This window comes from Pinus tabuliformis, chromosome J, assembly GCF_031772625.1.
Source record: "Pinus tabuliformis cultivar Carrire ecotype Pingquan chromosome J, CPIR1, whole genome shotgun sequence".
Taxonomy (NCBI): Eukaryota; Viridiplantae; Streptophyta; class Pinopsida; order Pinales; family Pinaceae; genus Pinus; species Pinus tabuliformis.
This window is the reverse complement of record NC_142295.1, coordinates 797,566,447-797,593,014: the sequence shown is the minus strand read 5'-3', so window position 1 is coordinate 797,593,014 and position 26,568 is coordinate 797,566,447. Positions and strand designations below refer to the sequence as shown.

At 41.1% G+C, this 26,568-nt stretch overlaps 1 protein-coding gene across 1 annotated transcript in view; it reads left to right on the top strand.

The window, feature by feature from the left end:
* The first annotated feature begins 12,370 nt into the window (after window positions 1-12,370).
* LOC149229129 (uncharacterized) overlaps window positions 12,371-26,568 on the top strand; it is a 69,359-nt gene continuing 55,161 nt past the window's right edge. Inside the window, exons 1-2 of the mRNA XM_089380959.1 lie at window positions 12,371-12,676; window positions 13,133-15,800. Coding sequence (XP_089237085.1) covers window positions 12,371-12,676; window positions 13,133-15,800 — 2,974 coding nt within the window. The remainder of the gene's footprint in view (window positions 12,677-13,132; window positions 15,801-26,568) is intronic.

Sequence of the window (26,568 nt, the reverse complement as noted above, 5' to 3'; positions counted from 1 at the left end):
TAAGACAATGGAGGAGCAATAAGGTAGGGTTACGTGGGCAGAAAGACAGTTGTGAGACGAGGAACCTAACTAGGAGATGGAGTAGCTGGCCTGGACGAAGCTTGGGTGAATGAGAGAGAGATGGAGATGCCCTGCACGGTGTACACTTAACTGAATCAACTAAGTCCTCCACACAATCGAAATCTTAGCTAATCTAGTCTAACTGTCAATGAAACAAATGAACAATAGCTTTATTCATAAAGAGAACCATGTACAGCACTTAAGCAAAGAAGCATTTCAAAAGGCCTGAATGCATGATTAACTCCTACAAATGAAAACATTACACCAAAGATTGCATGGACAAGCAAACTAGTGTTTTTGTTGGGCAGCAAGGTCACCTTTGTCCCAACTCACGATCCCACTGAGGGAGAGGTAAGATCAAAGGTGCTTGAGCCCTTTTTCCAAGGATCCTTTATGTTATTAACCTATCAAATCAATCTGAATATGAAAATCTACTTTAATCATCAAAAGCAACCTAAATAACAAAACAAGATTTAGATCTAAATGGCAGATTTTATTCTAAGAATGCAGCAAAGACACATAAAGGTAAACAAAGGAGGTACTGGGCACTTGAGATGGGCCCAACCCCAAGAGCTACAGCCTCCTAAGAGAGATTTAGAGCTGGTGCAAAGCTGGATTCATCTTTATTGAGCAAGAAAAGAAGAGTTACATCAAAACTGTCCACAAGGAGAACTTGAAAATGAGCTGAAAGCAAAGCTAATCTATTGCATCAAAATCGAAATACAAACTAGCTAACTTCTGCCTACAAAATGACTAACCATTGGCTAACTACCAGCTAACCCAAATGAGGCCCTAAGCCTTCTTATTTATACAAATTGAGGACCCAACAGTCCTCCTAAACTTTAGGGACTTGGCTGCCCAAAACTTGTAGTTAACAGCAGTCCTACTTGACTTGCTTGGCTGCCTTTGTGCTAATTGATTTGGTGGCCTTTGAACTCCGAGCTGATGGTGGAGAATTCGAGGTAAGGGCCCATAAATGAAGGGAACACCTTCCTAAAAATACTCTCCACGAATTTGGCTGCCAAGTGCTCATTTCAACCATTGACTTTGTCTCCAAATTGACCAAAAAGGCTACACAAAGCACACATTAGACTTATTGGCATAATGACTAACCCAATTCACTCTATTAGCATAAATATAATCAAAAACATGCAATAAACTAATGAGAATGGTGGATTAAGTCGAATTAGGAGGTTGAATGAGCCCAAATAATTATCCATTTTTGGGGCTCATCATCACCCCCCTACTGAAAGTGTTGCTCATCCTCTGAGCAACCAATCTATCTCCTCATCTTTGATGGCCTTGGTGGCCTCCTTGTCATGCCAAGCTTCTGAAGTGATGTCCTCTTCTCTGTCATGAAACCATGCTTTTCTCTTTTCTTCTTTTCACTACCTGTGCTTCTTTTCCTAGAGAATTCTCAACTTTGGTATGATTGTGCAAGTATATTCAATCTAATGGCGGAAATGGTGGTGAAAGGAGATGAAACCAGTGGAGGATGGAAGAAAATAGTGGTTGCTTGCCTCCTCAACAGACTCCAAGCTTCAAATCCCTCTCCATAATTGATTATGGCCTGCCCAAAGGCTTCTACAGGATGTTTCTGGTAAAAATACAGAACTTCCTGTAGAAAGTCCTGTAGCTTCCTGTAGAAGGTTGAACCATGACTGAATTGTGTCTGAACCTTGAAAAAAATGAGTGTTCATGGAGGGGATGGATGTGCTTAGGGTGGCCAGCACAGGTGCTGCCTCCCTAGCTACAATCTCAGCCAATTTCTCCTTCTGCTGCCCTTTCCCCAAACTTCCTGTAGAAAGTCCTGTAGTGGTTGTTTTCTGGCTTCCTGTAGAAACTGTTTCGGTCTACTGTCACTGATATCTCATGGTGTGTCTCTTCCTCCTTTTTTCCTCTTCTTTGGTCTTTTCTGCCTCTGTTAGCTTGCTTCCTCATGCTCTGTTTTGGCTTTCTTCTCATCTTGTTTAGCTTCTGCCTTCTCTACTGTAGCCTTTTTTTCTCTGTTCTGCCTTTGTTTTGCCCTCTGCTTGAATGATTTGTGCTCCCTCATCATTGGTTTTTTCACATTCTCCAGGCCTGATTCTTCCCTAGAATTGCATCGCTGCTTTTGCATAAACATGCAACAAATAAAACTATTTGTTTTCTTCTTCTCTTGAAGCCAAGAATTTTGCAAAAACCTGTGTTTTCTTCTAAAAAGATAGCTCATTGCCCCTCTTGTAAACTTGTTATTGCTCCTGGAATTTTCGTGTTTTTCACAACAACAACTTCCAATTTTTTCTCTCTTCAAACTTTTCCAACCTGAATTTGCTCCTTAGTTTTTGAAAAGAAATCAATTTTTTTTTGACAAAACAGAGACCAAATAACATAGTTTTCTTTTCCTTCTAGAAAGTGGTCAGTCTTGCAAATTCATTCTTTCACACAAGCCTAGTTCCTATGGTTGCATCTCTCTTTTCAGAAGAAGGTGAGAAGGAAGAAGCCAGGCTTCGAATGCAGAGGAAAAAAGTACTGTGTAGAACTCAGAAAATATGCAAGCAGACTTTTCACATTTTTTCAATGTGCAGGCAGACTTTTCCTCTCATTTTTAAAATTTAATTCCATGTTCAATTCACCATTTTGCACCAACAAATCATGCACAACGAAGCTTCCCCACTCCTACCTTGTTTGGAGCTTGAAATTCGCCGAAAATCCCAGGTTTTCTTTTTGCATGGTTGTTTTCTGTGTTTCCTGTAGAAGACTTCCTGTAGAAATGCCTGTAGGATGTCTCTGCGCCTTTGAATGATCTTGGTATGCGGGAGAATTTTTAACAAGCCGAAAAACTTGGCGAAGGACGTTAGTTTAACAGAATTCAGAGGCAGAGGATTCAGCTGAAGAGGTTTGCAAGTGTAAATGAATCAGCAGTTAACGTGAGTCTTCAGCCGAGCATTCCTTTAATTACTGCGTGATTTGTGGTGAGGTGGCAGAGACGTGCGCTGCTCATGCAAACTGTTGGTCCCCTGCAGTGCCATCTGCCTGTAATCCCTTACCATTAGTTGCACTGGAGTTTAAAATATCCACAACTGTCTGTGTTTTTTCAAATTTCACGTGAGTTGTCTAACACATACGTTGCATGATTCCTGGCTGATTGATAGAGAATTGGACAAGGAATTATCGGCTTAATCCTGCTATATTCGTGGCTCAATTCCACCATTCCCTTCATTCATGCAGTTTTTAAATTAGATTTGTGCAATAGAAGAACGAGTTTCAGTCACGTACCTGAAGTCAAATGGCTGCTGTGAGGTGCTGAGGCTAGTCATTGTTGCATGCACTAGTTTCTTTGGTTGCATGAGGGATTGGCTGATGATTTTTTGGTTGTTTTCCTTGTGCAGGTGTCCTCTGGCCGGATGCATGCTGCAAGAGTTCATTTCCACGCTCAGATCTGCACCTTCAAGCTGCTGCTGCTGAATTTTCACCGGACCAGAACTTGTTTTCGCCATTGCTCCCAAACGATAGATCGGATCAATCTGAAAATTGCTGAGCATGTTCCTATCATCATGATGCACCTCCCATAGCAAAATCGTGATCAATGGATAAACAGATTTCAAGAAAAATGGAAAATGGCTGAAGATTTCAGAGATCAATTTCTCGGAAACCGTGCATCGGAATCGGCTGAAACTACTTAGGTAGGCTACTATCACCCATGTGCATCTCCCCATGAAACAAGTTTTGAAACGGATGCACGGATATGGAGAAAATGCAAAAATGGTTGAAGGAGATGGAGGCTGATTTCTTGGAAACCATGCACCGGAATTGGCTGAAACTGCTCAGGCATGTTGCCATCACCCCTGTACACTTCCCCATAAAACGGTTTTTCAAATGGATGCATGGTTTTCAAGTTATGGGAGAAACAAATTCTGTTCTATGTGTTTTTTTCTTCAAGGCATTTTGCAGTTTTGTTGCATGGCATGAAAAATGAACTTGGGCTGTGATGCAGGTATGGAGATGATGGAGGAGGAGTTTTTAGATTGCAGGAGGACTTCTGAACCCTCGAGGAAGCTACCATGTTCGCCAAACCGCCTTTTTGAAATCCATTTCTAGCTTCCTACAATTTCTACAGGAACTTCCTGTAGAAGCACAATGTAGAAGCACAATGAGGTGGAAAAATGATGGAGAAAGGCAAGGGATGGACACAGAGGTGCTTGCAGGCCTAACCAACAGATTCCCACCATCAGATTCCATTTTAGAATTGAATTTGGTTCATCCAAAGGTTCTACAGGATGTTTCCTGTAGAAATTCAAAACTTCCTGTAGAAAACACAGTTTTCATAAAAGAAGCACAAAAATTCCTTTGTCTTTGTTTTGAGTGATCCTCCTAACCTGAAATGTCCTTCTTGAAACCTGAAATTAGCCAACGGAAATTAGGTTTATTTTTATTTCTCTTTTTCTCTTTTTTTTTTGAAAAACAACTAGGGCGCCTCATGGAGGTTTTCACCCTAATTGCTTGCCCTGGGCGCCTCCAAGGGAGGTTTTCACCCCAAGATCTTATTCTCTTTTCTCTTTTTTTCCAACCCATTGACCGCCTCATGGAGGTTTTCACCTTAGATTTTTATTTTTTTCTTATTTTCATTTTTTTTCTCTTTTTTTTTTTTTTTTTTTCTACCCTACCCTACTTGAAAAACAAAATCGTTCTCAAGTATAACAATACTTCCAATGGAGCCATGTGCACATCGAGATTAGAGACAAAATGATGTGGAGGCTCGAAATGCATGCTTGGATAGCTATCTGGATTTTAGAGACCAAATGATCTGACTTTGAAGGGATCAAACATAACTGAGGAAGAGAGTACCGCTGCAACTTAGTGACCTTCTGAAACCATATCTCAATATAGCTTTGACATCCTTGGTCCTTTTGCTGATCTGGGTCATGTTTCATGTCACTTTCTACTATGACTTCCTCATCTTCCACTTTTTGCTGATCTTTCTCTTGAATACATGGAAGATTTGACGGTAACCATGAGGGAACTCTCTCGATCTCTGATTTTGATGCCTTCTCTTCATCAAGTGCAGCCCATGGTTCTCTGATCTTTTCTTTTGAATCTTCTTCTGCTAGATGTGGTCCTTCAATGCTTGCAATATAGTCTCTTTTTTGCGATACTCTTCCTGAGCTATGGTGAAGATCATTGAGCTCAAGAGGAGTTGTTCGGACATGTTGTGCCTCAGCTTCGCAATTAGGTTGAGCTATTCCAATGTGCGGGTTTGGAAATGGTGGTATGGGTAGCTGAGTGGGGGTGTATATTTGAGATGGATGTGGATGGGGTTGGGGTTGGGCAGGCATTTGGGGTTGCCTTGGTGGAGGAGGTGATGGTTGTGGTTGTGCAGGTGGTGGAGGAAAAGAAGTGGGAGGAGTGTTGTACTGGGGCCTCCACCCCTGATGAGGTGCATTCCACTGAGGCTGTGGCTGAGCATAAGAGTGAAACGAATGAGCAGCTGGTTGGGCATAATATGGATCTATGAAGGAACAAGGAGGAGGTGCGAACCAGGAAGGATGAGCAGGGGGACCCCAAGAAGGCATGAAAGTGGCTTGATAGGAGTCATAATAGGTCTCGGATGTCCCTTGCAGTTCCTGCTGATAAGATCTAGGTTCATGTGGCCTCCTTTGATTCATATAGTAGAGTGATTCAATGGCTCCTTTTGCTCTCTGATATGTAGCTTTGATTCTGGGTAAGGAAGGGCATTGATCTGTAGGATGGTATTCTTCACAGATGAAACACACTTCTAGGGAGTGCATTGGACATTCGTTCCTAGGATGCTTTTTAGTGCACCTAGGACAAAAGATGACCAAAGCCCCCTTGGCTTCCTCTTGCTTCTTTTGGATCCATAGGGTATCCAATTGCATGGCAATAAACTGCCTCATATCACTCTTGAAATCTTCTATCTGATCTTGAAATTCGTGTTTGGACAAGGGACTGCTCCCAACATTTCTGCTTGTAGCCATTTGCTCCAGAGGAATGGTTTCTTCTTCTTCTTCCCTTGAGGTTCTTCAAATGTGTCTTGCTGTCCACCTAAGGGTTCTTTAATCACAGCCATGGAAGAAGAGAGAATGTTGGCTGTGTGAAGCAGTGGGGGTGTTGTGCAATCATTTTTCTAACTTATCTCTACTCGTACAAGGCATGAAATGAAATCTTTTTGGTTGTTTTTTTTTTCTTTTTTTCTGCTTGTACCTGCAAAAACTAAAATAGAATGAACTGCAACTAACTATCTTGCTGAAATGAAAATGTGGAATTGAAATGAAAGCAGGAAATAACTAATCTATTTTGCTCAAATGAAATTGCAGGAATGAAATGCTAGTCTACGCTTGCGGAATTGAAATTCTAATATACGCTTGCATAAATGAAATTGCGGAATTGAAATGCTAATCTATGAAAGCGGGAAATGCTAATCTACTTTTACAGAAACGAAATTGCATAATGGAAATGAAATAAACTACTTAGCAGAAGATTGTAGTGGAAAACAGAAGAAAAGCGGCAATCACCAATACTCTGACGCTTCCCCGGCAACGGCGCCAAAAAGATGGTGGGCTCCAGTATTGTAGAAATAATGCTACAACTCCTGGAACTCCCTTCTTTAATTTTATCAACCCGGTAGTTCGTAACAAACTTGGAAGCGACGGTGCTGTATGCACAAGTACTAGCTCTTGCCGCAGCTGTCACTTGGTCAGCTGGCACAAGTCCACTAGGAGCTTAAGCCAACTTCTATGAGCTCTTAGAAGAATCTTTTTAATTGATGGATGAAAGCTAACTCGAAGGAAGCTAATCTAATTGCAAAAAGAAACTGAAAGCCAAAAAGAAACGCAAACCCTAGCAAACCCTAATTCTACCAGCTAGTCCTACTGGCGCAAAGGAGAGCATGCAAACTACTGAAAGAGATGCCATTACTTCTATGAAGGTAAAATACATGTGTCTAGACTACCTCTATCTAAAGAAAACATCTTTTTGTATTTTTGATTAAGTTGTTGGAATTATCATGCATGTGCTTTTAACTATTTTTGACTGTGCAGAGGTGGATCAAGGAGGAGAAATGCTTGGAAGAGGTCGGGAAGGTTCAGAGAGGGTCTAAGGAGTCCCCAACACCCTTCTAGAGAGTTTCACAGAGTTTGGCTATCAAGAAACCTCATTCGTGAGCTTCTACAGGAAGTCTGCAGGGGTTCTATAGGATGTTTAGGATTTCTACAGGATGTTCTGTAATTTTTCTACAGGATGTTTAAAAATTGGATTTTGGAGGATGGGTGAGTGAGGTAAGGTGCATGAATGGATAGGGAGGCAGAGTAGGGGCCTGAAATGACCCAAGGACTGATGGTTGGAGTGGTGAGAGGGTGTGGAAAGCTGGCTTGACTTAAAGAAGGCTAAGACAATGGAGGAGCAATAAGGTAGGGTTACGTGGGCAGAAAGACAGTTGTGAGACGAGGAACCTAACTAGGAGATGGAGCAGCTGGCCTGGACGAAGCTTGGGTGAATGAGAGAGAGATGGAGATGCCTTGCACAGTGTACACTTAACTGAATCAACTAAGTCCTCCACACAATCGAAATCTTAGCTAATCTAGTCTAACTGTCAATGAAACAAATGAATAGCAGCTTTATTCATAAAGAGAACCATGTACAGCACTTAAGCAAAGAAGCATTTCAAAAGGCCTGAACGCATGATTAACTCCTACAAATGAAAACATTACACCAAAGATTGCATGGACAAGCAAACTAGTGTTTTTGTTGGGCAGCAAGGTCACCTTTGTCCCAACTCACGATCCCACTGAGGGAGAGGTAAGATCAGAGGTGCTTGAGCCCTTTTTCCAAGGATCCTTTATGTTATTAACCTATCAAATCAATCTGAATATGAAAATCTACTTTAATCATCAAAAGCAACCTAAATAACAAAACAAGATTTAGATCTAAATGGCAGATTTTATTCTAAGAATGCAGCAAAGACACATAAAGGTAAACAAAGGAGGTACTGGGCACTTGAGATGGGCCCAACCCCAAGAGCTACAGCCTCCTAAGAGAGATTTAGAGCTGGTGCAAAGCTGGATTCATCTTTATTGAGCAAGAAAAGAAGAGTTACATCAAAACTGTCCACAAGGAGAACTTGAAAATGAGCTGAAAGCAAAGCTAATCTATTGCCTCAAAATCGAAATACAAACTAGCTAACTTCTGCCTACAAAATGACTAACCATTGGCTAACTACCAGCTAACCCAAATGAGGCCCTAAGCCTTCTTATTTATACAAATTGAGGACCCAACAGTCCTCCTAAACTTTAGGGACTCGGCTGCCCAAAACTTGTAGTTAACAGCAGTCCTACTTGACTTGCTTGGCTGCCCTTGTGCTAATTGATTTGGTGGCCTTTGAACTCCGAGCTGATGGTGGAGAATTCGAGGTAAGGGCCCATAAATGAAGGGAACACCTTCCTAAAAATACTCTCCACGAATTTGGCTGCCAAGTGCTCATTTCAACCATTGACTTTGTCTCCAAATTGACCAAAAAGGCTACACAAAGCACACATTAGACTTATTGGCATAATGACTAACCCAATTCACTCTATTAGCATAAATATAATCAAAAACATGCAATAAACTAATGAGAATGGTGGATTAAGTTGAATTAGGAGGTTGAATGAGCCCAAATAATTATCCATTTTTGGGGCTCATCAACGCCTCCAAGAGGAAACTCTGACAAAGAAGAAACAACACATCCACAGCAAAAAGAGCTGCCTCAGAGGAACAAAGATACAGTGAAAATGATAACCAAGGATACTCGGGCAGAAAAAGGTAAGGGTCCTTCCCTGCTAATGTAAATCCTTCAAAAAATCAAGAGCAGCCGCAGGATCAGGGGAAAAAGACTAAGAATAACTGCAACCCCAAAGCCAAGAAAATCCCAGAACTAGAAATCCAGGACCCCGGGGTAGCAGTATATAGAGAATACATGCAAGAACACGTAGTAATATGCAAGTTCATGGGCATCTGGCCAACTGAAAGAGCCCTGAACTGGTGGATTCAAAGAAAATGGACACCCAAAGGGGAGATCAAACTTCAGTTGGGCTCCAAAGGATTCTTTACAGTCATCTTTGACCTCCTAGAAGATAGAGACATAATATTTGAAGGAGGACCCTATTTCTACAATTCAGCTGGTTTATACATGAGATTTTGGAGGGAGAACTTCACACCAGAAAAAGAGGATTTTACAAGGGTTCCAGTCTGGGTACGCCTCTACTCCTTACCAACTGATTATTGGGCTCCTTCAGTCTTAAAAGGTATAGGAGACCAGCTGGGGAGTACATCAAAATGTCTAAAGGCACCATAACGAGTCACTATGTTTCCTACACCCGAATTTGCATATATATAGACATCTCTAGTGCCCTGCTAGAAGAAATGAAATTAAATTTCCAGGGACGAAGTCTAGCTACAAAGTATAGACTATGAAAATATTCCCTTCTGATGCAGAAAGTGTCATGAGCATGGGCATCTCTTCCGAGACTATCCAATGAATAAAACCCCTCAATCGCAAGAGCAAGCAAGTAAACGAAAAGATAGTGAAGGATTTACTAAATTCATCTCCAGGAACAAGAACAACAGGAAAAAGGCTATCCCCAAGAAGAACCAATTTAAAGAAGTAGGCCAGAACCAGTTCAATGTATTGAACAACACCCAGGAGCAAATGGATCCTAACAAACTGATAGGAGATGAAGCAGGAGAGGAAGAAATGATCCCAGTAGACAACGAATATGATGAGAGGGATACAGGTTATACCAATAGAGGAAAGGAGCAAAAGCAAGGAGATACAAAAATGGAGCAAATAGAAACAGAGGAAACACTAGAGGAAAACACCATAGAGGAAGCTCTGAAGGGGGTATACCTTGCAACAATTATAGAGGAATGGAAACAAAAAGGAATAAATGCCATATCAAAACAACAGTTACAAAAAATCGAAGGAGCTTATCTCCTCCAGGAAGAACTAAAACTCAAAGCTCACCATCCAGCACAAGAAAGCATAGTTTCAAAGGGCATATTAGCAAATATTCCAGTAGAAGGACTCAACCTCAAAGGCTCAAGCCAAAAGCGAGGTCGAAAGACCACCAGTTAGCTCCTCCAAGAACTAGGCGCCAAATTAATCAACGAAGGAAAGGTAAAGGCTTTGGCTCTATACCCATCTCCATGTCAATGAATTGCATCTCTTGGAATATTAGGGGACTGAACAGTCCTGGGAAGAAACATATCTTAAAAAACATAATCCTGTCTAATCATCCTGACATCCTGCTAATTCAAGAAACTAAACTTGAATCGACTCACCCCCCCTCCTTCTCAACTCTTGCTTCAAGCCTTACAGCTCCTTGGCCAACACGGCTATAGGTACGGAGGGGGGCATAATGACCTTCTGGAAAAACTCCAAATTCGACCTCATATCCTCTCTGGCCACTCATCATTCCATAACAGTGATCTTGAGAATCATAGGTACCAACGAGAGCATTTTCATAACTAATATTTATGCCCCACATAAGGTGACAAACCATATCAAAATTCTCCAAAACATCTCCAATCTCCTTGACCCTCTTCACCATCCTCTCAAAATCATAGCAGGTGATTTTAATATGATAACTAACTTGTCTGAGAAGAAAGGAGGTATCCGGAAGCTTGATAAGGACTCTGAGGCTTTCCTCACCACCATTGAAAACCTCAACCTCATCGACATTCCCACCAGCAATGGAATTTTCACCTGGAATAACAGAAGAGGAGGAGACCGTCAAATTGCCTCCCATTTAGACTGCTTCCTTTTATCCGAGGCAACTTATCTTACCTCCTGGGAAACAGAGGCGAGAATCCTACCACAAGCAGGCTCTAATCACTGGCCAATCTCTCTCAAGATTCAAATTTCTAATGGCCCGAAAAAAAAAATAATAATAATAATAATAATAAATAAATAAATAAATGGAAAATGATGAACTTTGGAAGCTGCGCGCGCTCTGTGATGCGATCAACTAGGTCAGAGCTCAACTGCCGCCGCCATGGCTGCTCCAGGGGGTGCGGAGACCTCTCCCACCCCACCGATTTCCCCAGCAGAAGCATTCAGACGCATTCTAACGCAGAGAGGGAAAAAACGAAATCAACCTGAAGTCCCGAAATTTATAAAAAAGCTGGAAGAAATCCCAGAAATAGCTTTGCCAGAAGACCAAACAATCAAAATCGCCCTTGCCTTGGCTGACAGAGGTTTAGTAGGGCAATTTATGGGTCGGTGGCCAACATCAAAATCTACTGATGAATGGGTGCAAAGAAACTGGAGACCCCTGCTCCCCAACAATGTGATCAGCTACGCGGTTGGAAGGGGCTTCTTCATCTTCGAATTCACTACCAAAGAAGACCGAGATCTGGTGTTCAGAAATGGTCCATACTTCATGGGAAATCAAGGTCTCTTCCTGAATAAATGGACACCCGACTTTGACCCCTCAGTTGATGTCCCAAAGGAGGTCCCTGTTTGGGTCCGGCTCCCCAACCTGCCAATACACTGCTGGAGCTATCAAGCTCTGCAAAAGATAGGAAACGGACTGGGCAGATTCATAGACAAAGCTGATAACAAGGGCCAATACACTTGCGCCAGAATTTGCGTGGAAGTTGACCTAGAAGCTGGACTACCGGAAGCCATCAAGCTTTCAGTGGGAGATTGGCATCATTTCCAGAAGTTGGACTACGAGCAACTGCCATTCAAATGCAGAATCTGCCATGAGCACGGCCATTTTCAACGAAATTGCCCCAAAGCACCGTCAGGGGACAAAGAGGAAGAAGAAGGATGGAAGGAAATAAAAAAGGGAAAGGTAGTCTCAAAGCCAAACGAGAAGAAGCAATCAGTATCAAAGGGAAATCCCCAGACCAATGACAAGACAAATCCAGTCTCAAATGAAAGCCCACCCTCATTTGAAAAGGGGGAGACCTCAGAGAAAAATGAAGAAACTGAAGATCAGCCAAAGAAAAGGAAGGATACCGAAGAAGAATCAAATGCCCAACCAGCCAAGGCAGATCAAGGGGAAAAAGCAGGCAATGATGAACACATAAGTCTTGCCTCTGATTCAGGGGAAGAATCAGAAGAAAGAGACTCCGAATCAGACAGCTCACAAATCACTCCTATCAAATCGACCAGGGGCCGAAAATCCAAGAAGAAACAGAGAGAGGAGAAAACCTACATGGATGTTCTCCAAGGTTCTCAGAAAACTCTAAAGGGAATGATGAACACAAGATCCGGGCGCAAGCATAACAAGGCTCCAAAAGGAGCCACTCCCCCCCTCTCCAATAAATAATGAAATACGTCTCCTGGAATTGCAGAGGATTAGGTAGCAGGCTGAAAGAAGAGGCCCTGAAAGATATTGTGAGGTTGCATATGCCTGAAATCTTTCTCATCCAGGAGACAAAACTGGAGGACACTCTTCTCCTCCAATCCAGCAAAACATTTTGGCGCAAAGGCCCTGGTAGAGCTGTCAGTGCTAGAGGTGCCTCTGGTGGGATTGCCTCCTTCTGGGACAGTTCCAAATACGACTTGATTCAGGAAGAAAGTTGCCAGCACTGGATTTTCACTCAGCTCCTTCACAAAGATTCTGGCCAACAAGTAAGTATATTTAACCTTTATGCTCTGGTCTCTCCATCGGAGAAAAAAATTTGTTGGGATTCGCTCCAGTCATTTCTTGTTTTGCACAACCCAGAAAACATCATTATTGCAGGGGATCTGAACGTTACTCTAGCTGCTGAAGAGAAAAAAGGAGGTTCCCCTGTAAGGGATCCGGCCAGAGAATGGGTAGAAGATATCATGATTGGCTGGGATTTGGAGGACATCAAACCATCAGCTGGGAAATACACTTGGTCTAATAAAAGACTAGGCCCCAACCATATAGCTGCTAGATTGGACAGATTCCTTGTCCAAGCCACCTTTCTAACTAATGGGCTTATGGCTTCATCCAAAATTCTGCCCAACTGCACTTCCGATCATAAACCCATAAGTCTCGAGCTCTCCATGAATGTTTCTCTGGGTCCAATTCCATTTAGATTTAGCCCACTGTGGATTCAGCAAGAGGGTTTCAATGAGGTGGTTTCTGAAGTATGGAATCGGAAAATACAGGGATCCCCCTCCTTCGTGTGGGAAGAAAAGTTGCGGGCTCTTAAGAGAAGACTCAAGGAGTGGGCTAAAACTTTGAAAACACCTGCTGTCAAGAGAAAAGAGTCTGTAGAAAACCTTGCTGTTCACCAATCATCAATGGAGGATTCAGTTATTACCCAAAGTCTACTCCAAAAAGAAGTTGAGCTGCAAAAAGCCCTTCATAAAGCTAGTAGGGACGAAGAAGAGTATTGGAGACAAAAATCTAGAAATTTATGGTTACAGGCCGGCGACAAAAATACTAGTTTTTTCCACAGGCATGCCGAAGCTAGAAAGCAATTCAAAAATGTTTCAGAAATCCGATTCCAAGAGGCCGTGGTTAATGATTTTGAAGGTATCAAGAGAGCAGCATTCTCCTTTTTTAAAGATCTCTACTCAGCGCCAGAGGACCATCCTATAGATCCTCAAGCCTATCCGTATAATCTGATCCCTCATTGTGTGAAAGACTCTGTCAATAATATGCTGACTGCTCCGATCAGCATGGATGAACTCAAGAAAGCCGTGGATGGCATGGAACCGGACAAAGCGCCAGGGCCTGATGGGTTCACTGCTAGGTTCTTCCAAACCTGCTGGTCAACTATCAAAAAAGACCTTCTGAGAATGGCCAGGAAGTCCCAACTCTGCGCAAAGATAGGAGGCAGTACCAATTCAGCCTTCCTTGCTTTGATTCCGAAAGAGAAAGGAGCCTCAGATTTCAGTAGATTTCGACCCATTTCATTGTGCAACACTAGCTATAAACTGATTACCAAAATAATTTCCAATCGACTCAAGAATATTTTGCCGGACATCATACCGGAGAACCAAGGAGGCTTCATCAAAGGAAGAAAGATCCTGGATAATATAGTGCTGGTTCAAGAGGCAGTTCATTCAAGTGGCCAGAGAAAAGAGAAAGGAATGGTAATAAAACTAGATTTGGCTAATGCCTTCGACAGGGTGAGGCACGACTTTCTGTTTGTTGTTATGATGAAAATGGGCTTCTCAATAAACTTCATAAATTGGGTGAAAGCATGCATTGCCTCTCCTTGGATTGCACCGTTGGTTAATGGTCGATCGACTGAATTCTTTACAGCTTCCAGGGGATTAAGACAAGGATGTCCGCTGTCCCCTCTGCTCTATGCTATTCAAGCCTCAGTTCTTAGTTTCCAGCTTGATTCCTGCCAGCAAGTCCAAACTCTGCCAGGCCTTAGAATGGTGCATAATGTCAAAGATATAAACCATGCCCAATTTGCCGACGATACTCTGCTGCTAGGTGGAGCGAGCATTAATTCGGCCAGATCTTTCAAAAAGGAACTGGACATCTACAAGGAAGCATCCGGCAGTAAAATAAACTACTCAAAAAGCACAATCTATGGCTGGAACTGCTCAGCCAAAAATCTCGCTGACATAGCTAGGCTTCTGGAAATGAAAATCTGTCAGGACTGGGAATCATTCAAATATCTTGGGATCCCAATTTTCAGAACCAACCCTAAAGTCGTCCATTGGATGCCCTTGCTGGACAAGCTAAAGCTCAGAATACAAGCCTGGGGAGCCTCCTGGCTGAACACTGCTGGGAAAACAATTCTTATAAAATCTGTCCTAACAAGCATGCCTCTCTATCAGCACTCCATTCTCCTTGCCCCCAAAACCTTTCTCAGTAAAATGGAAGGATTGCTGAGGCGGTTCCTGTGGGAAGGGGGGAAAAACAATGAAAGAAGACTTCATTTAGTAAATTGGGATACCATTAAGAAACCATTCATAGAAGGAGGTCTGCAAATGAGAGATTTGGCTGCTCAAAACCTCGCTCTAGGCTCAAAAATTTTGTGGAATATTGTGGCAGGGAAAATAAGCTGGAGCAAAAAAGTTCTGTGGAAGAAATACTTTCAAGGTCAACGACTGAGATGTCTGGAATTCCCCCCAAAAAACTCCAAAGGTTCCCCTATATCCAAGCTTTGTATCGCAGCTCTTGAGAACTTCAATCCCAATCTCTACTGGATCCCAGGCAATGGGAAGAAAATTAGAATTTGGAAAGATCAGATTCTTGGAGACCAGCCACTACACCAAATAGAAGGCCTAGCAAATATTAAACTATGGCTGCACTCCAACAATAAGGAAACCCTTTGGGACATATCCAACTGGACGGAGGATGTTGACAGAAGATGGGACAACTGGAATCTAGGAGAGGTTCCACATCATTTGCATTCAGAAGCTTCTTTACTGTTAGACAAACTGCAAGGGAAATCTCCTCTGTCAGCATCAGCCAAGGACAAAAGAGGGTGGGGCTCCCATACTGGTATCTTCTCGGTAGCTGAAGGATACAAAAGTTTGATTGTTGTTCCGAATGTTCCTCCAGACCCAACGCAATGGAAATTCATATGGAGCTTCCCTTCTCTCCCAAAAATCGACTTCTTCAGCTGGACGCTTGCCCATAACAGTGTTCTGACAGGAGACAACCTGAGAAAGCGGGGAATGGAAGGGCCAACCAGATGCCCATTATGTATATCAGAGGAAGAATCAGCTGATCACCTGCTGTTGCTGTGCCCATTTGCCAAGACAGTTTGGAAGGGGGTTCTGAGTTCAAGAATGAACAAGTTTGAGCTGCCAAGTAATGTGTCAAATCTGCTCCATGAGTGGGCCAAGCTATCACCCTTTTGCCTCAATAAAAAAAATCTGCTAAAGACTGCATGGATGTGGACACCCAAATTCATATGCTGGAAGTTATGGCTGGAAAGGAATAACAGAATTTTTAGAGGAGAATTTTGCACAGCAAACAGCGTAATTTCCAAAATCAAAGCTATATTGGGAGAAACATTGGAAGCTAAGCCAGCCTTAAGGAATGAAGCGAAGCTTGACAGTGAGGAGGAGCTCTGGCTGAAAGATATTGTCCCAAAAAATCAATCCATCTCTATTAACCCAGCCCCTTGCCACGCTATGTGGGAAATTCGCCTAGAAGAACAGGAATTTCTAAAGTGGAGATCGGCCCTTGATGACCACTGTCTATTCTTCGACGGGGCCTCTATGTTAGGATATTCCGACACATAGGATATAGTTAAGATCAACTTGGTCTAGTTTAGAGTTAGGTATAGAGTTAGGTAAAGTGTCTTTCTTTACCGTTGTACATATTGTAACTTACAATCCGACGGTCACGATATGTAGTGATCCGACGGTTCACTCTCACCTCGGTATTATCGACACTTGATCCGTGGCTTGACACCCGATTGGTCCATGAGTTCTATTTAAAGCGCATGGAGGGTCATTGTTCGGGTAATCCGTGCATGAGAGAAGCTTATGTAAATTTTCATTCTTTGATTAATAAATTGTCTGTACCCACGTTGGGACAGGCCGTGGACTGTTTCCCTCCTTGCACTCTGAGGGTTTTAACCACGTCAAAAATACTGGTGTATTGATTTGAGATCTGGTTGTGAGCGGTGTCCTTTTGGTATTCTTTCTGAGGAACTTACCCTGTAAATTCCTACATGGTATCGGAGCTATTTGAGGGCCGCGTCCGTTGGTGATCCAAATCTGAAGCCGATAGAACTGCATGCGGCTGTCGTTTCCTAGATCTGCTGTTTCTGACTGCTTTCGGGCCGAGAGGACTGCTCTGTTGCGTTCGGAGCATTTGTTTCAGTGAGGAACCCCTTTCGTTTCACGCGAAAAGGTTTCCGGTAGCCCTAGCTGCGTCATTTTTCAGATCGGGAGGTATACAGTGTTTTTTTTGCAGTTTACTGTCATTTTCTCTCTGCTTATTTCGGTTTCGGTTTATTTAGCCTTTTTTTTCCCGGATCTATACCTTTCATTTCTGCGTATGCTCTTTGCCCTGCGACTCTGTGCGATCTGGGCAAATCAGAAACAGAAAGAAAGGATTTTTCTCATGCGTATGCTCTTTTCCCTGCACCTTAGTGTGATCTTGGAAAATCAGAAACATTGAGAAAAATATTTAGTTTTTCGGTTAAAAGCTAACTTTCAGATTTTTTTTTAAAATTCTAGTTTTTTGGCTAAAGCTAACTTTGAGCCGTAAGGTTCGTTTTTCTTTGCATATTCGTGTTGGGTTTTGTGTTTTGTGTTTTGTAGGGGAAAAGAGCCTTCCCAAGGCAAGCACGCAAATCGAGGCCCCCCCCCCCCCTCTCTCTCTCTCTCTCTCTCTCTCAAATATTTTGTATAGATCAATTGGTTCAAAGACTTTTTAAGAGAGTAGAGGTCTTGGGTTCAAGTCTCCATTTTGTGGGGGCGGATTTTTTCATTCCCGCACATTCGCGCACTTTGCCGGCAACGTCAACAATTTTTTTTCAAAAAGCCATAACTTCTTCATCCGGAAGCCTTTTTCAGAGCCGTTTTTTTTTAAAACCGCCTATTTTTTCGAGATCTATCCATTGGACCACTTACTTTCAGCATCTTCAGCTTCAGGTTTTTTTTCAAAAAATGGAAAGTCCATGCCAAGTCATTCTTGACAGCACTAACTACTTCCAATGGGTAGCCTACATGGGAGATTTACTTAGAAGTAAAGGTCTCTTCAAAATAGCCACAGACCAAGAGAAGAAACCCAAAGATGAAGACAAGGCCGAAAAATGGGAAAATAGACAAGATCAAGCACGTGGTTTGATAGGAATGTCTGTTTCTCCTGATCTTAGATTCCACATTGCAGAAATTGAAACTCCTCATGAAGCATTAGAAAAACTTGCTAAAGTTTTTGGGATTAAAAATGAAATTAGAGCCCATCAACTTGAGAATGAGTTGCTTACTTTGGATCCTAATAATTTTTCTTGCATTGAAGATTTCTTGTCCAAATTCAAGACCCTTAGATATCTCTTGGAAGGTGTTAAAGTTAAGAAAGAAGATGGTAACCTTATTTATTCCATCCTTACTAAGTTGGGACCAGCCTACTCTGTATTTGTTTCCACTTTCCATTCTACAAGGGAAGCTTTCATTTGTCAAGGCAAAGACTACAAACCCCCTTCCTTTGACTCCTTTTGTGATTCCTTAATAAGAGAACAAGAAAAACTCTTACACCTTGGTCTTCTTAATCTTGGAAACTCTTCCTCGAAAGCGTTAGCCGCCCAGCAGCAACCAAATTCAAAGAATCCTAAGAAGTCTTATCCTCAAAGGAATGGTCCTAAACCAACTCAGCCTCAAGATGAAAGATCATTTCAGCAAAATGACAAGACCAATAAAAACAAATGGAAGAGGACTGACAGACATTGTAACTTTTGTAATCGAGATGGCCACTTAGAATCTAAATGCTTTAAGAAGATGGAAGCCTTGGAAGCCGCAATGAAGAAACATAACATCCATGTGGAGCCTACTCCAACTTCAACTTCCGGAATGGCACTTTCTGCATGTCGTTGTCAATCATCTCAGTCTGGTTATGCTTTAAATGTATCTTCTTCTTCTTCTCATTCTCATGAGTGGCTCATTGATTCTGGAGCCTCTTATCACATGGCCAAAAACCAAGCCATGTTTTCTTCTTTAAAAGATTGTAACACCAAATATATATATGTTGGTGATGATAGATCTCTTAGTGTTGTAGGGACTGGAACTGTTCATCTAGACAATGGTCAGTTTAATGATGTATTATGTGTTCCAACCTTATCCTCCAACCTTCTATCTGTCTATCAGATAACTCATTCAGGTGAAGGCAAAATTGTTGAATTTTCACCTCATGATGTTGTAATCAAGGATCTAAAAGATCCTAAACAGATTCTAGCTACTGGTCTTGCTGATGATTCCACAAGGTTGTATAAGTTTCACAACTTTGGGTCATCAAATCTTCCCTCAGCATTTGTTGCTCATAATGATGAAGTGAGCAAACTTTGGCATGAGCGATTTGGTCACTTAAACTATCGCTCCCTTCAGCATCTATGTAAAGAAAATATGGTGACAGGTCTTCCTATGATATCTTGCAGAGATGGTGTTTGTTCCGGATGTGTACTCGGAAAACATCATCGCGACAGTTTTGACAAACGTGCCTCTTGGCACGCCTCAGCCCCTTTACAGCTTGTGCACAGTGATTTATGTGGTCCTCTTCCTGTTGCTTCATTCTCTGGTTGCAAGTACTTCTTAACCTTCATTGATGATTTCTCCAGACGCACTTGGGTATACTTCTTAAAACTCAAGAGCGAAGTATTTAACACTTTTTTGGCCTTCAAAGCCTTTGTTGAAAAACAATCTGGACATCAAATTCTTAAGCTACGAACTGATAATGGTGGAGAATATGTTAAAAACACATTCATCAACTTTTGCACTGAAAATGGAATTCAAATGCAACATATTGTTCCATACACTCCACAACAAAATGGTGTAGCTGAAAGGAAAAATCGCACCTTAAAGGAAATGGCTAATTGTATGCTGCAATCTAAAGGACTCAGTCTTAGTTTTTGGGCCGAAGCAATTAATTGTGCAAATTATATAATCAATCGCACTCCTACTAAGGTTCTAGAGAATATCACTCCAGAAGAAGCTTGGAGTTCCATTAAACCAGATGTAAGTCACTTTCGTGTGTTTGGAAGTGAAGCATGGGCCCATATTCCAGATGAAAAGCATAAAGCTTTAGAACCTAAGAGTGAGAAATGCACTTTTGTTGGATATTCTGAAGATGTAAAAGGTTACAGACTTATTCCATTTAAGTCCAAAAATGTTATCATTAGAAGAGATGTAAAATTTGATGAAAATAAATCGGCCTGCGAGCCTAGTCCGGCGGATGTGCCACCTCTTCCTATCTCTTCTACTTTTGAAAACATTTCTTCTTCAGATGATGAAAGTGAGGATGACAATCCTCCCCCACCTTCTCAGGATCCTCAACTTCCAAGATGGGTCCGTGCTACTCGAGATGCAGCAGGTGATCTTGCCGGTGATCCTACAGATCAGCGACGTACACGTTCTCAGTTTGAAAGAGCCTCTTCTTTACTGGCTCAAGCTCCAGTAAATCATGATCCTGACACTTTTGCAGAAGCTTCAGGCCATCCACATTGGGAAGCAGCTATGAATGAAGAATATCAGTCATTGATGACAAATGATACATGGGATCTTGTTCCTCTACCAACGGGACGAAAACTTGTAAGATGTAAATGGGTTTACAGAACCAAGTATGGACCAGATGGCAAAATTGATAAACATAAAGCTCGTCTTGTTGCTAAGGGCTTTTCACAGGTTGAAGGAATTGACTACACTGAAACCTTCGCCCTGTTGCCAAAATGAACTCTATCCGCCTTGTTCTTTCCCTTGCTGCCTCTTTAAAATGGGAAGTCCATCAAATGGATGTTAAATCTGCCTTCTTGCATGGGGACTTGCAGGAAGAAATCTATATGGAACAACCCATTGGCTTCATACAAACAGACTCAAGCCTTGTGTGTCGACTTAAGAAATCCCTTTATGGTCTCAAGCAGGCTCCTCGGGCTTGGTATGCCAAAATGGATAGCTTTCTTTTAGAATCTGGCTTTTCTAGGTGTCATTCTGACAATACTGTCTACACCAAGAAAGTGGGTGACTCTCTTATCATCCTTGTTCTTTATGTTGATGATCTTATCCTTACTGGTAGTGATCCCAACCTTATAAACCATGTGAAGTCTATCCTTAAAAAGAAATTTGAAATGACAGACTTAGGACACTTACACTATTTTCTCGGTCTTCAAGTCTTGCAATCCAAGGAGGGTATTTCCCTTTCCCAGTCCAAGTATGCTTGTGATATTCTTCGTCATTTTCACATGGAAGACTGTAAGCCAGCCCCTTCTCCCTTTCAGTCTGGAGTCAAACTTTCAGTCTCTTGTTCTTCTCCTGAAGTTGATGCTACCTTATACCGTCAACTTGTAGGAAAACTCTTGTACTTAACCCATACTCGTCCTGATCTTTCCTTTGCTGTTGGCCTTGTTGCTCGTTTTATGCAAAACCCCCGTGAAAGTCACTGGAAAGCAGCCAAAAGAATACTTCGTTATGTTCGAGGTACAGTACAGTTTGGGATTCATTACAGTGCCAAAGCAGCTCCTCTGTTAGTTGGTTTCACTGATTCTGATTGGGCTGGTGACCCTGATGATCGGAAGTCTACTGCCGGTTATGTCTTCACTCTTGGTTCAGGACCTATTACATGGGCTTGTAAGAAACAGGCTGCCATTTCTCTTTCGTCAGCAGAAGCAGAGTATCGTGGTGCCGTGGAAGCTAGTAAGGAAGCCTTATGGCTTCGTCAGATCCTATCAGAGTTTGGCTTTGAGCAGCAGCATCCAACCTCCCTTTGGTGTGATAATCAAAGTGCCATTCAGCTATGCAAAGATCCAGTCCAGCATCAGCGCAGCAAACACATCGAACTACACATGCACTTCATCAGAAAACTCATTCATGACCATGCTCTTGAAGTACAATATTGTCCAACAGATGATCAGATTGCAGACATCTTCACAAAGGCTCTCACAGAGGCGAAGCTCACTAAACTTCGATATATGCTTAGAGTTCAGGAAGTTGTCACTAAGGGGGGATAGGCTCTAGTGCCTCCTTCCTTCTCCTATTGTGTCATATTTGTAAATCCTTCAATCCTATCCCAAGTTGTTCTTAAGGGGGGATGTTAGGATATTCCGACACATAGGATATAGTTAAGATCAACTTGGTCTAGTTTAGAGTTAGGTATAGAGTTAGGTAAAGTGTCTTTCTTTACCGTTGTACATATTGTAACTTACAATCCGACGGTCACGATATGTAGTGATCCGACGGTTCACTCTCACCTCGGTATTATCGACACTTGATCCGTGGCTTGACACCCGATTGGTCCATGAGTTCTATTTAAAGCGCATGGAGGGTCATTGTTCGGGTAATCCGTGCATGAGAGAAGCTTATGTAAATTTTCATTCTTTGATTAATAAATTGTCTGTACCCACGTTGGGACAGGCCGTGGACTGTTTCCCTCCTTGCACTCTGAGGGTTTTAACCACGTCAAAAATACTGGTGTATTGATTTGAGATCTGGTTGTGAGCGGTGTCCTTTTGGTATTCTTTCTGAGGAACTTACCCTGTAAATTCCTACACTCTAAGGGCAACCCTGGCGCTGCGGGTGGAGGCGGAGTTCTTCTGAAACCTGATGGCACTTCTTTACTCAGGTTTCATTGGGGTCTAGGAATCGAATCAAACAATAGAGCAGAGGCTCTAGCTTTGTGGCAGGGACTGACTCTTGCTCTTAAATGGAATATTCAATCACTGACGGTCTTTGGAGATTCTCGGCTTATCATCCAAGCAATGAATTCACAGTCAAATCCTTTGCAGATCCATTTAGACCATATTCTCAAGAAAATTAGACCCATGTTGGCTAAGTTTCGGAAAATTTCCTTCTACCACATCCTGAGGCAGCTAAACTCTGAGGCAGATTCGGAAGCCAACCTTGGCTCAGCAAAAAGCCAAAGAACCCTCTCAGTCAATTCGATTGATTCTCTCTGTATCATCCCTTAACAGGTTTTACCAGGAAATTGATACTTGATGTATATGGGATCAGCTACTAAGACATCAATCTTGGATTCCCATCAGGCTTTGCTGTTCCAGTTACCTTGTCTCAACTAGCTCCAAGGGCAGGCATTCATGATAAGTTATTATTTTGGAATCCCTGTATCTGGCAGTCTCTTATGCTCTGTTTCCAACAGAACCTTGAACTGTCTTGGACGTTGTGTGACTGTTTGGTTGAATACACGGTACAGGTGAGCTCCTGAAAGAAACAAAAGAGTCTTTTTCTGGTTTCCCAATCCCTTGTTGGAAGAAAGCCAAGAACGGCAGCAAATTTCGGATTCCTCCTCTGTTTGTCAATTCTCAAGCTTGTTGAATCGGTCAGTAACTCATTCATTTCCAGATTTTGGATTAACTTCAGAAAGAAGATCCTGTGATAGTTCGTCCCAACTCCATCGGTTCCACCGTCCGGTCTACTGCAAAGGGAAGTTCGAAACAAGTATTAGAGCAAGCTGATCTAAACTACGAGCCTATTAAAGCATCGGATTAAATAAGTCAGACACAGCAGGTTGTTTGCCCAAGGAAATTGCATTACAACTCTTCAAAAACGTCCTGAGGCATACGTGTGATTGATGATTAGAGAGGGAAGTCGACATTTCAACTGCCAGATTGAAGAAACCCAGATCCGAGTGGTCTTACAGGTAGTCGAGTTAGTGGTCAGCATCTCACATTTCAGGTTTAAGCAAGCCAACTTCTGCAATCTCCCAGGAGCAACAGGTAACAGCCATTGGATGTGTGGACAATCGCTCCCTTAAGAATGTCCAGATCCTCAGGCAGAGTCTCTGCGTTTTTCCCTAAAAGAAGTTTAAGAATCAAAGCTTGTCCATGGATTTGCCATGTAACAAAATTTCTGAGGATCAAGAAATTTGAGGAACTATTTCAATGTATCCAGCATGCGGTAGCTGTTTTGCCGCCAATCAATAAAAAACATAACCGTTAAAGTCAAAAAAATAAATAAATAAATAAAAAATAAAATAAAATAAAATAAAATAAATAATAATAATAATAATAATAAAATAATAATAATAATAATAATAATAATAAATAATAATAAATAATAATAATAATAATAATAAATAATAAATAAAAATAAAAATAAATAAAATAAAATAAAATAAAAATAAATAAATAAATCTGGTTGGATCACCAAGACTCCATGGGAAAAATTAAACAATGGTGGACTTACACTCCCATCAGAACTGGAAACAAAATGTATACGTTCCAACAAAAGTTAAAACATATCAAAGAGGAAATCAAAAAATGGAACAGAGAAACATTTGGCAACATCATCACGGATAAAAAAAACTTGGAGCATCAATTGGAACTTCTCCAACAAAACATAATTGAAGAAGGGCTAACAGAGAATAGTAAGCAAGAGGAACAAAGACTACAACAAATCTGGGAGGAAAGAGCCATCCAGGAAGAAAAGTTGTGGCAACAAAAATCCAGAATAAATTGGCTGAAATGTGGGGAAAGGAACACGACTTTTTTCCATAAAGCAATGATACATCATAGGAGAAACAACAGAATTCTAGCTTTGAAGAACCAAGATGGTCATCTCATTCACTCTCAAGAGGAGTTGGAAACAGAGCTCAATCACTATTTCAGCTCTCTTCTCAAAGAGCCAAGGAATGACCAGGATCAGGACATCAAAAAAATCACCAAGCATATCCCCAAAATCCTAACGGAGGATCATAACAAAATGCTCCTAAGGAAATTCTCCCTCCAGGAAGTGGAATATGTGGTCATGGGAATGCCCAATGGCAAAGCACCAGGTCCGGATGGTTTCACCATTGATTTCTACAAAGCTTGTTGGCCTATCATCAATTTGGAAGTGCATGCCCTTGTGGAAGAATCTCGAATTCAGAAGTATGTCCTTAAAGCCCTTAACTCCACCTTCCTAACTCTGATTTCCAAGGGCATTTCTGCTGATTCCCCAGACAAATTTAGGCCCATAGCCCTTTGCAATGTCATCTACAAAATAATCTCCAAAGTTCTCGCCAATCGAATTAAAGTCATCCTCCCTCTCCTCATCTCCCATCAACAATTTGGCTATGTGGAAGGAAGGAAAATCATGGATAGTATCATCCTCTCTCATGAGCTTATCCACTCTCTTAAATCCCAAAAAAAACCAGGTATGATGATTCAGCTAGATATGTCCAAAGCCTTTGACAAAATTAGCTAGAACTATATGAGACAGGTCCTGGTAGCGTTTGGGTTCCACAAAGACAACATCAAGTGGATCATGGCTATGGTGTCAGGAGCTTTTTTCTCCATCCTCATGAATGGATCCCCTTCGCAACCCTTTAATCCTTCTAGGGGTATCAGGCAAGGGGATCCAATCTCTCCCTTCCTCTTTGTTATAATGGCTGAAGGGCTAAGCCGCTCTATCTCTACTGCCTTGCAAGAAAATAAGCTCTTTGGTCTCCAACCCCATGCCTTTGCTCCCCCATCTACGCACCAACAATTTGTGGATGATACCCTTCTCATGGGCCTCCCATCTATCAAAGAAGCCTCCTCTTTCATGTCCATTCTGTCGGACTTCTCTGCTACATGGAAAATTTTAGGGGCAAATTTTCACCCTTGAGCTAAATTAAGGGGTTTTATATTTTTATTGGGCGAATATTTTGCATCATAGTACATTGTTACAAATCGCCTCAAATTTATTTTATAAAAAAAGTAGGTATGGAGGTTAGCCCACCTTAGTTTAACGGAGAGGGTAAAAAAAGTAAATTTAGCCCTTGAAATTAGGAGTTACAATCTTCCATTCGCCCTCATTTTCAAGAAAATGTATTTATGATAGTTATAAATATAAATATAAATACAATGGAGGTATGGTAAATAAATAAAAATACAAATAAACTAGAGGTATGGTAAATAAATAAAACCTCTTTTTAAATTTAGTCCATAACCCTCTTTCTATTTCAAAAGGCTCAAAAACGAGGTTTCATTTAAGTGAATCATATGGGCCAAATACCATATTTATAAAAGAGGTATGGTAAATTAATAAAAATATAAATAAATGAGAGGTATGGTAAATAAATAAAACATTTTTTTTATATTTACTCCATATGTCACCTTATATTTATGAACACGCAAGCGTGTAAATAAATAAAAATATAAATAAAGTGGAGATATGGTAAATAAATAAAACCTCTTTTTATACTTCAAAGGAATGGTAAATAAATATAAATATAAATAAACTATAGGTATGGTAAATAAATAAAACCTCTTTCTATTTAAAAAGGCTCAAAAAAGAGGTTTTATTTAATTGAATCTTATGGGTCAAATACCATATTTACAAAAGAGGTATGGTAAATTAATAAAAATATAAATAAACGAGAGGTATGGTAAATAAATAAAATATTTTTTATATTTACTCCATAAGCCACCTTATATTTACAAACACTCAAAAAATGTGTTATATTTAGGTGAAGCCTATGAGCCAAATACCATGGGCCAAATTATTATTAATACCATGCAAAAAAACATTATTAACCCTAATATTAGTATTAATAAAAATAAAGATGACACATGGTATTGACCCATGGTATTCACATGGAATGTAGCCTATTTAAAGGGGGGAATTAAAAACTAGCCTAGATCCATCTTTACTCTGAATCAAATATCGTGATATGCAAACTAACATAGAGTGAAAAAATATTTGATCCCTCTCGGGGCATGGTAGATCAAGAGTAAAAATGGATCTTGTAATTTAATGTCACTTAAACATTTTAACTTGGTTAAAATAAAAATAAAAATCAATTATTAATTTTATTAATTTTTATAAATTACTAATAGTAGTTTTTAAGCTCCAAGTTTATGATAACCCATGGTAATACCATGGTATTCATGTGAGCATAGACTATTTAAAGGGGAAATTCTATCAGCTTGGATCCATCTTAA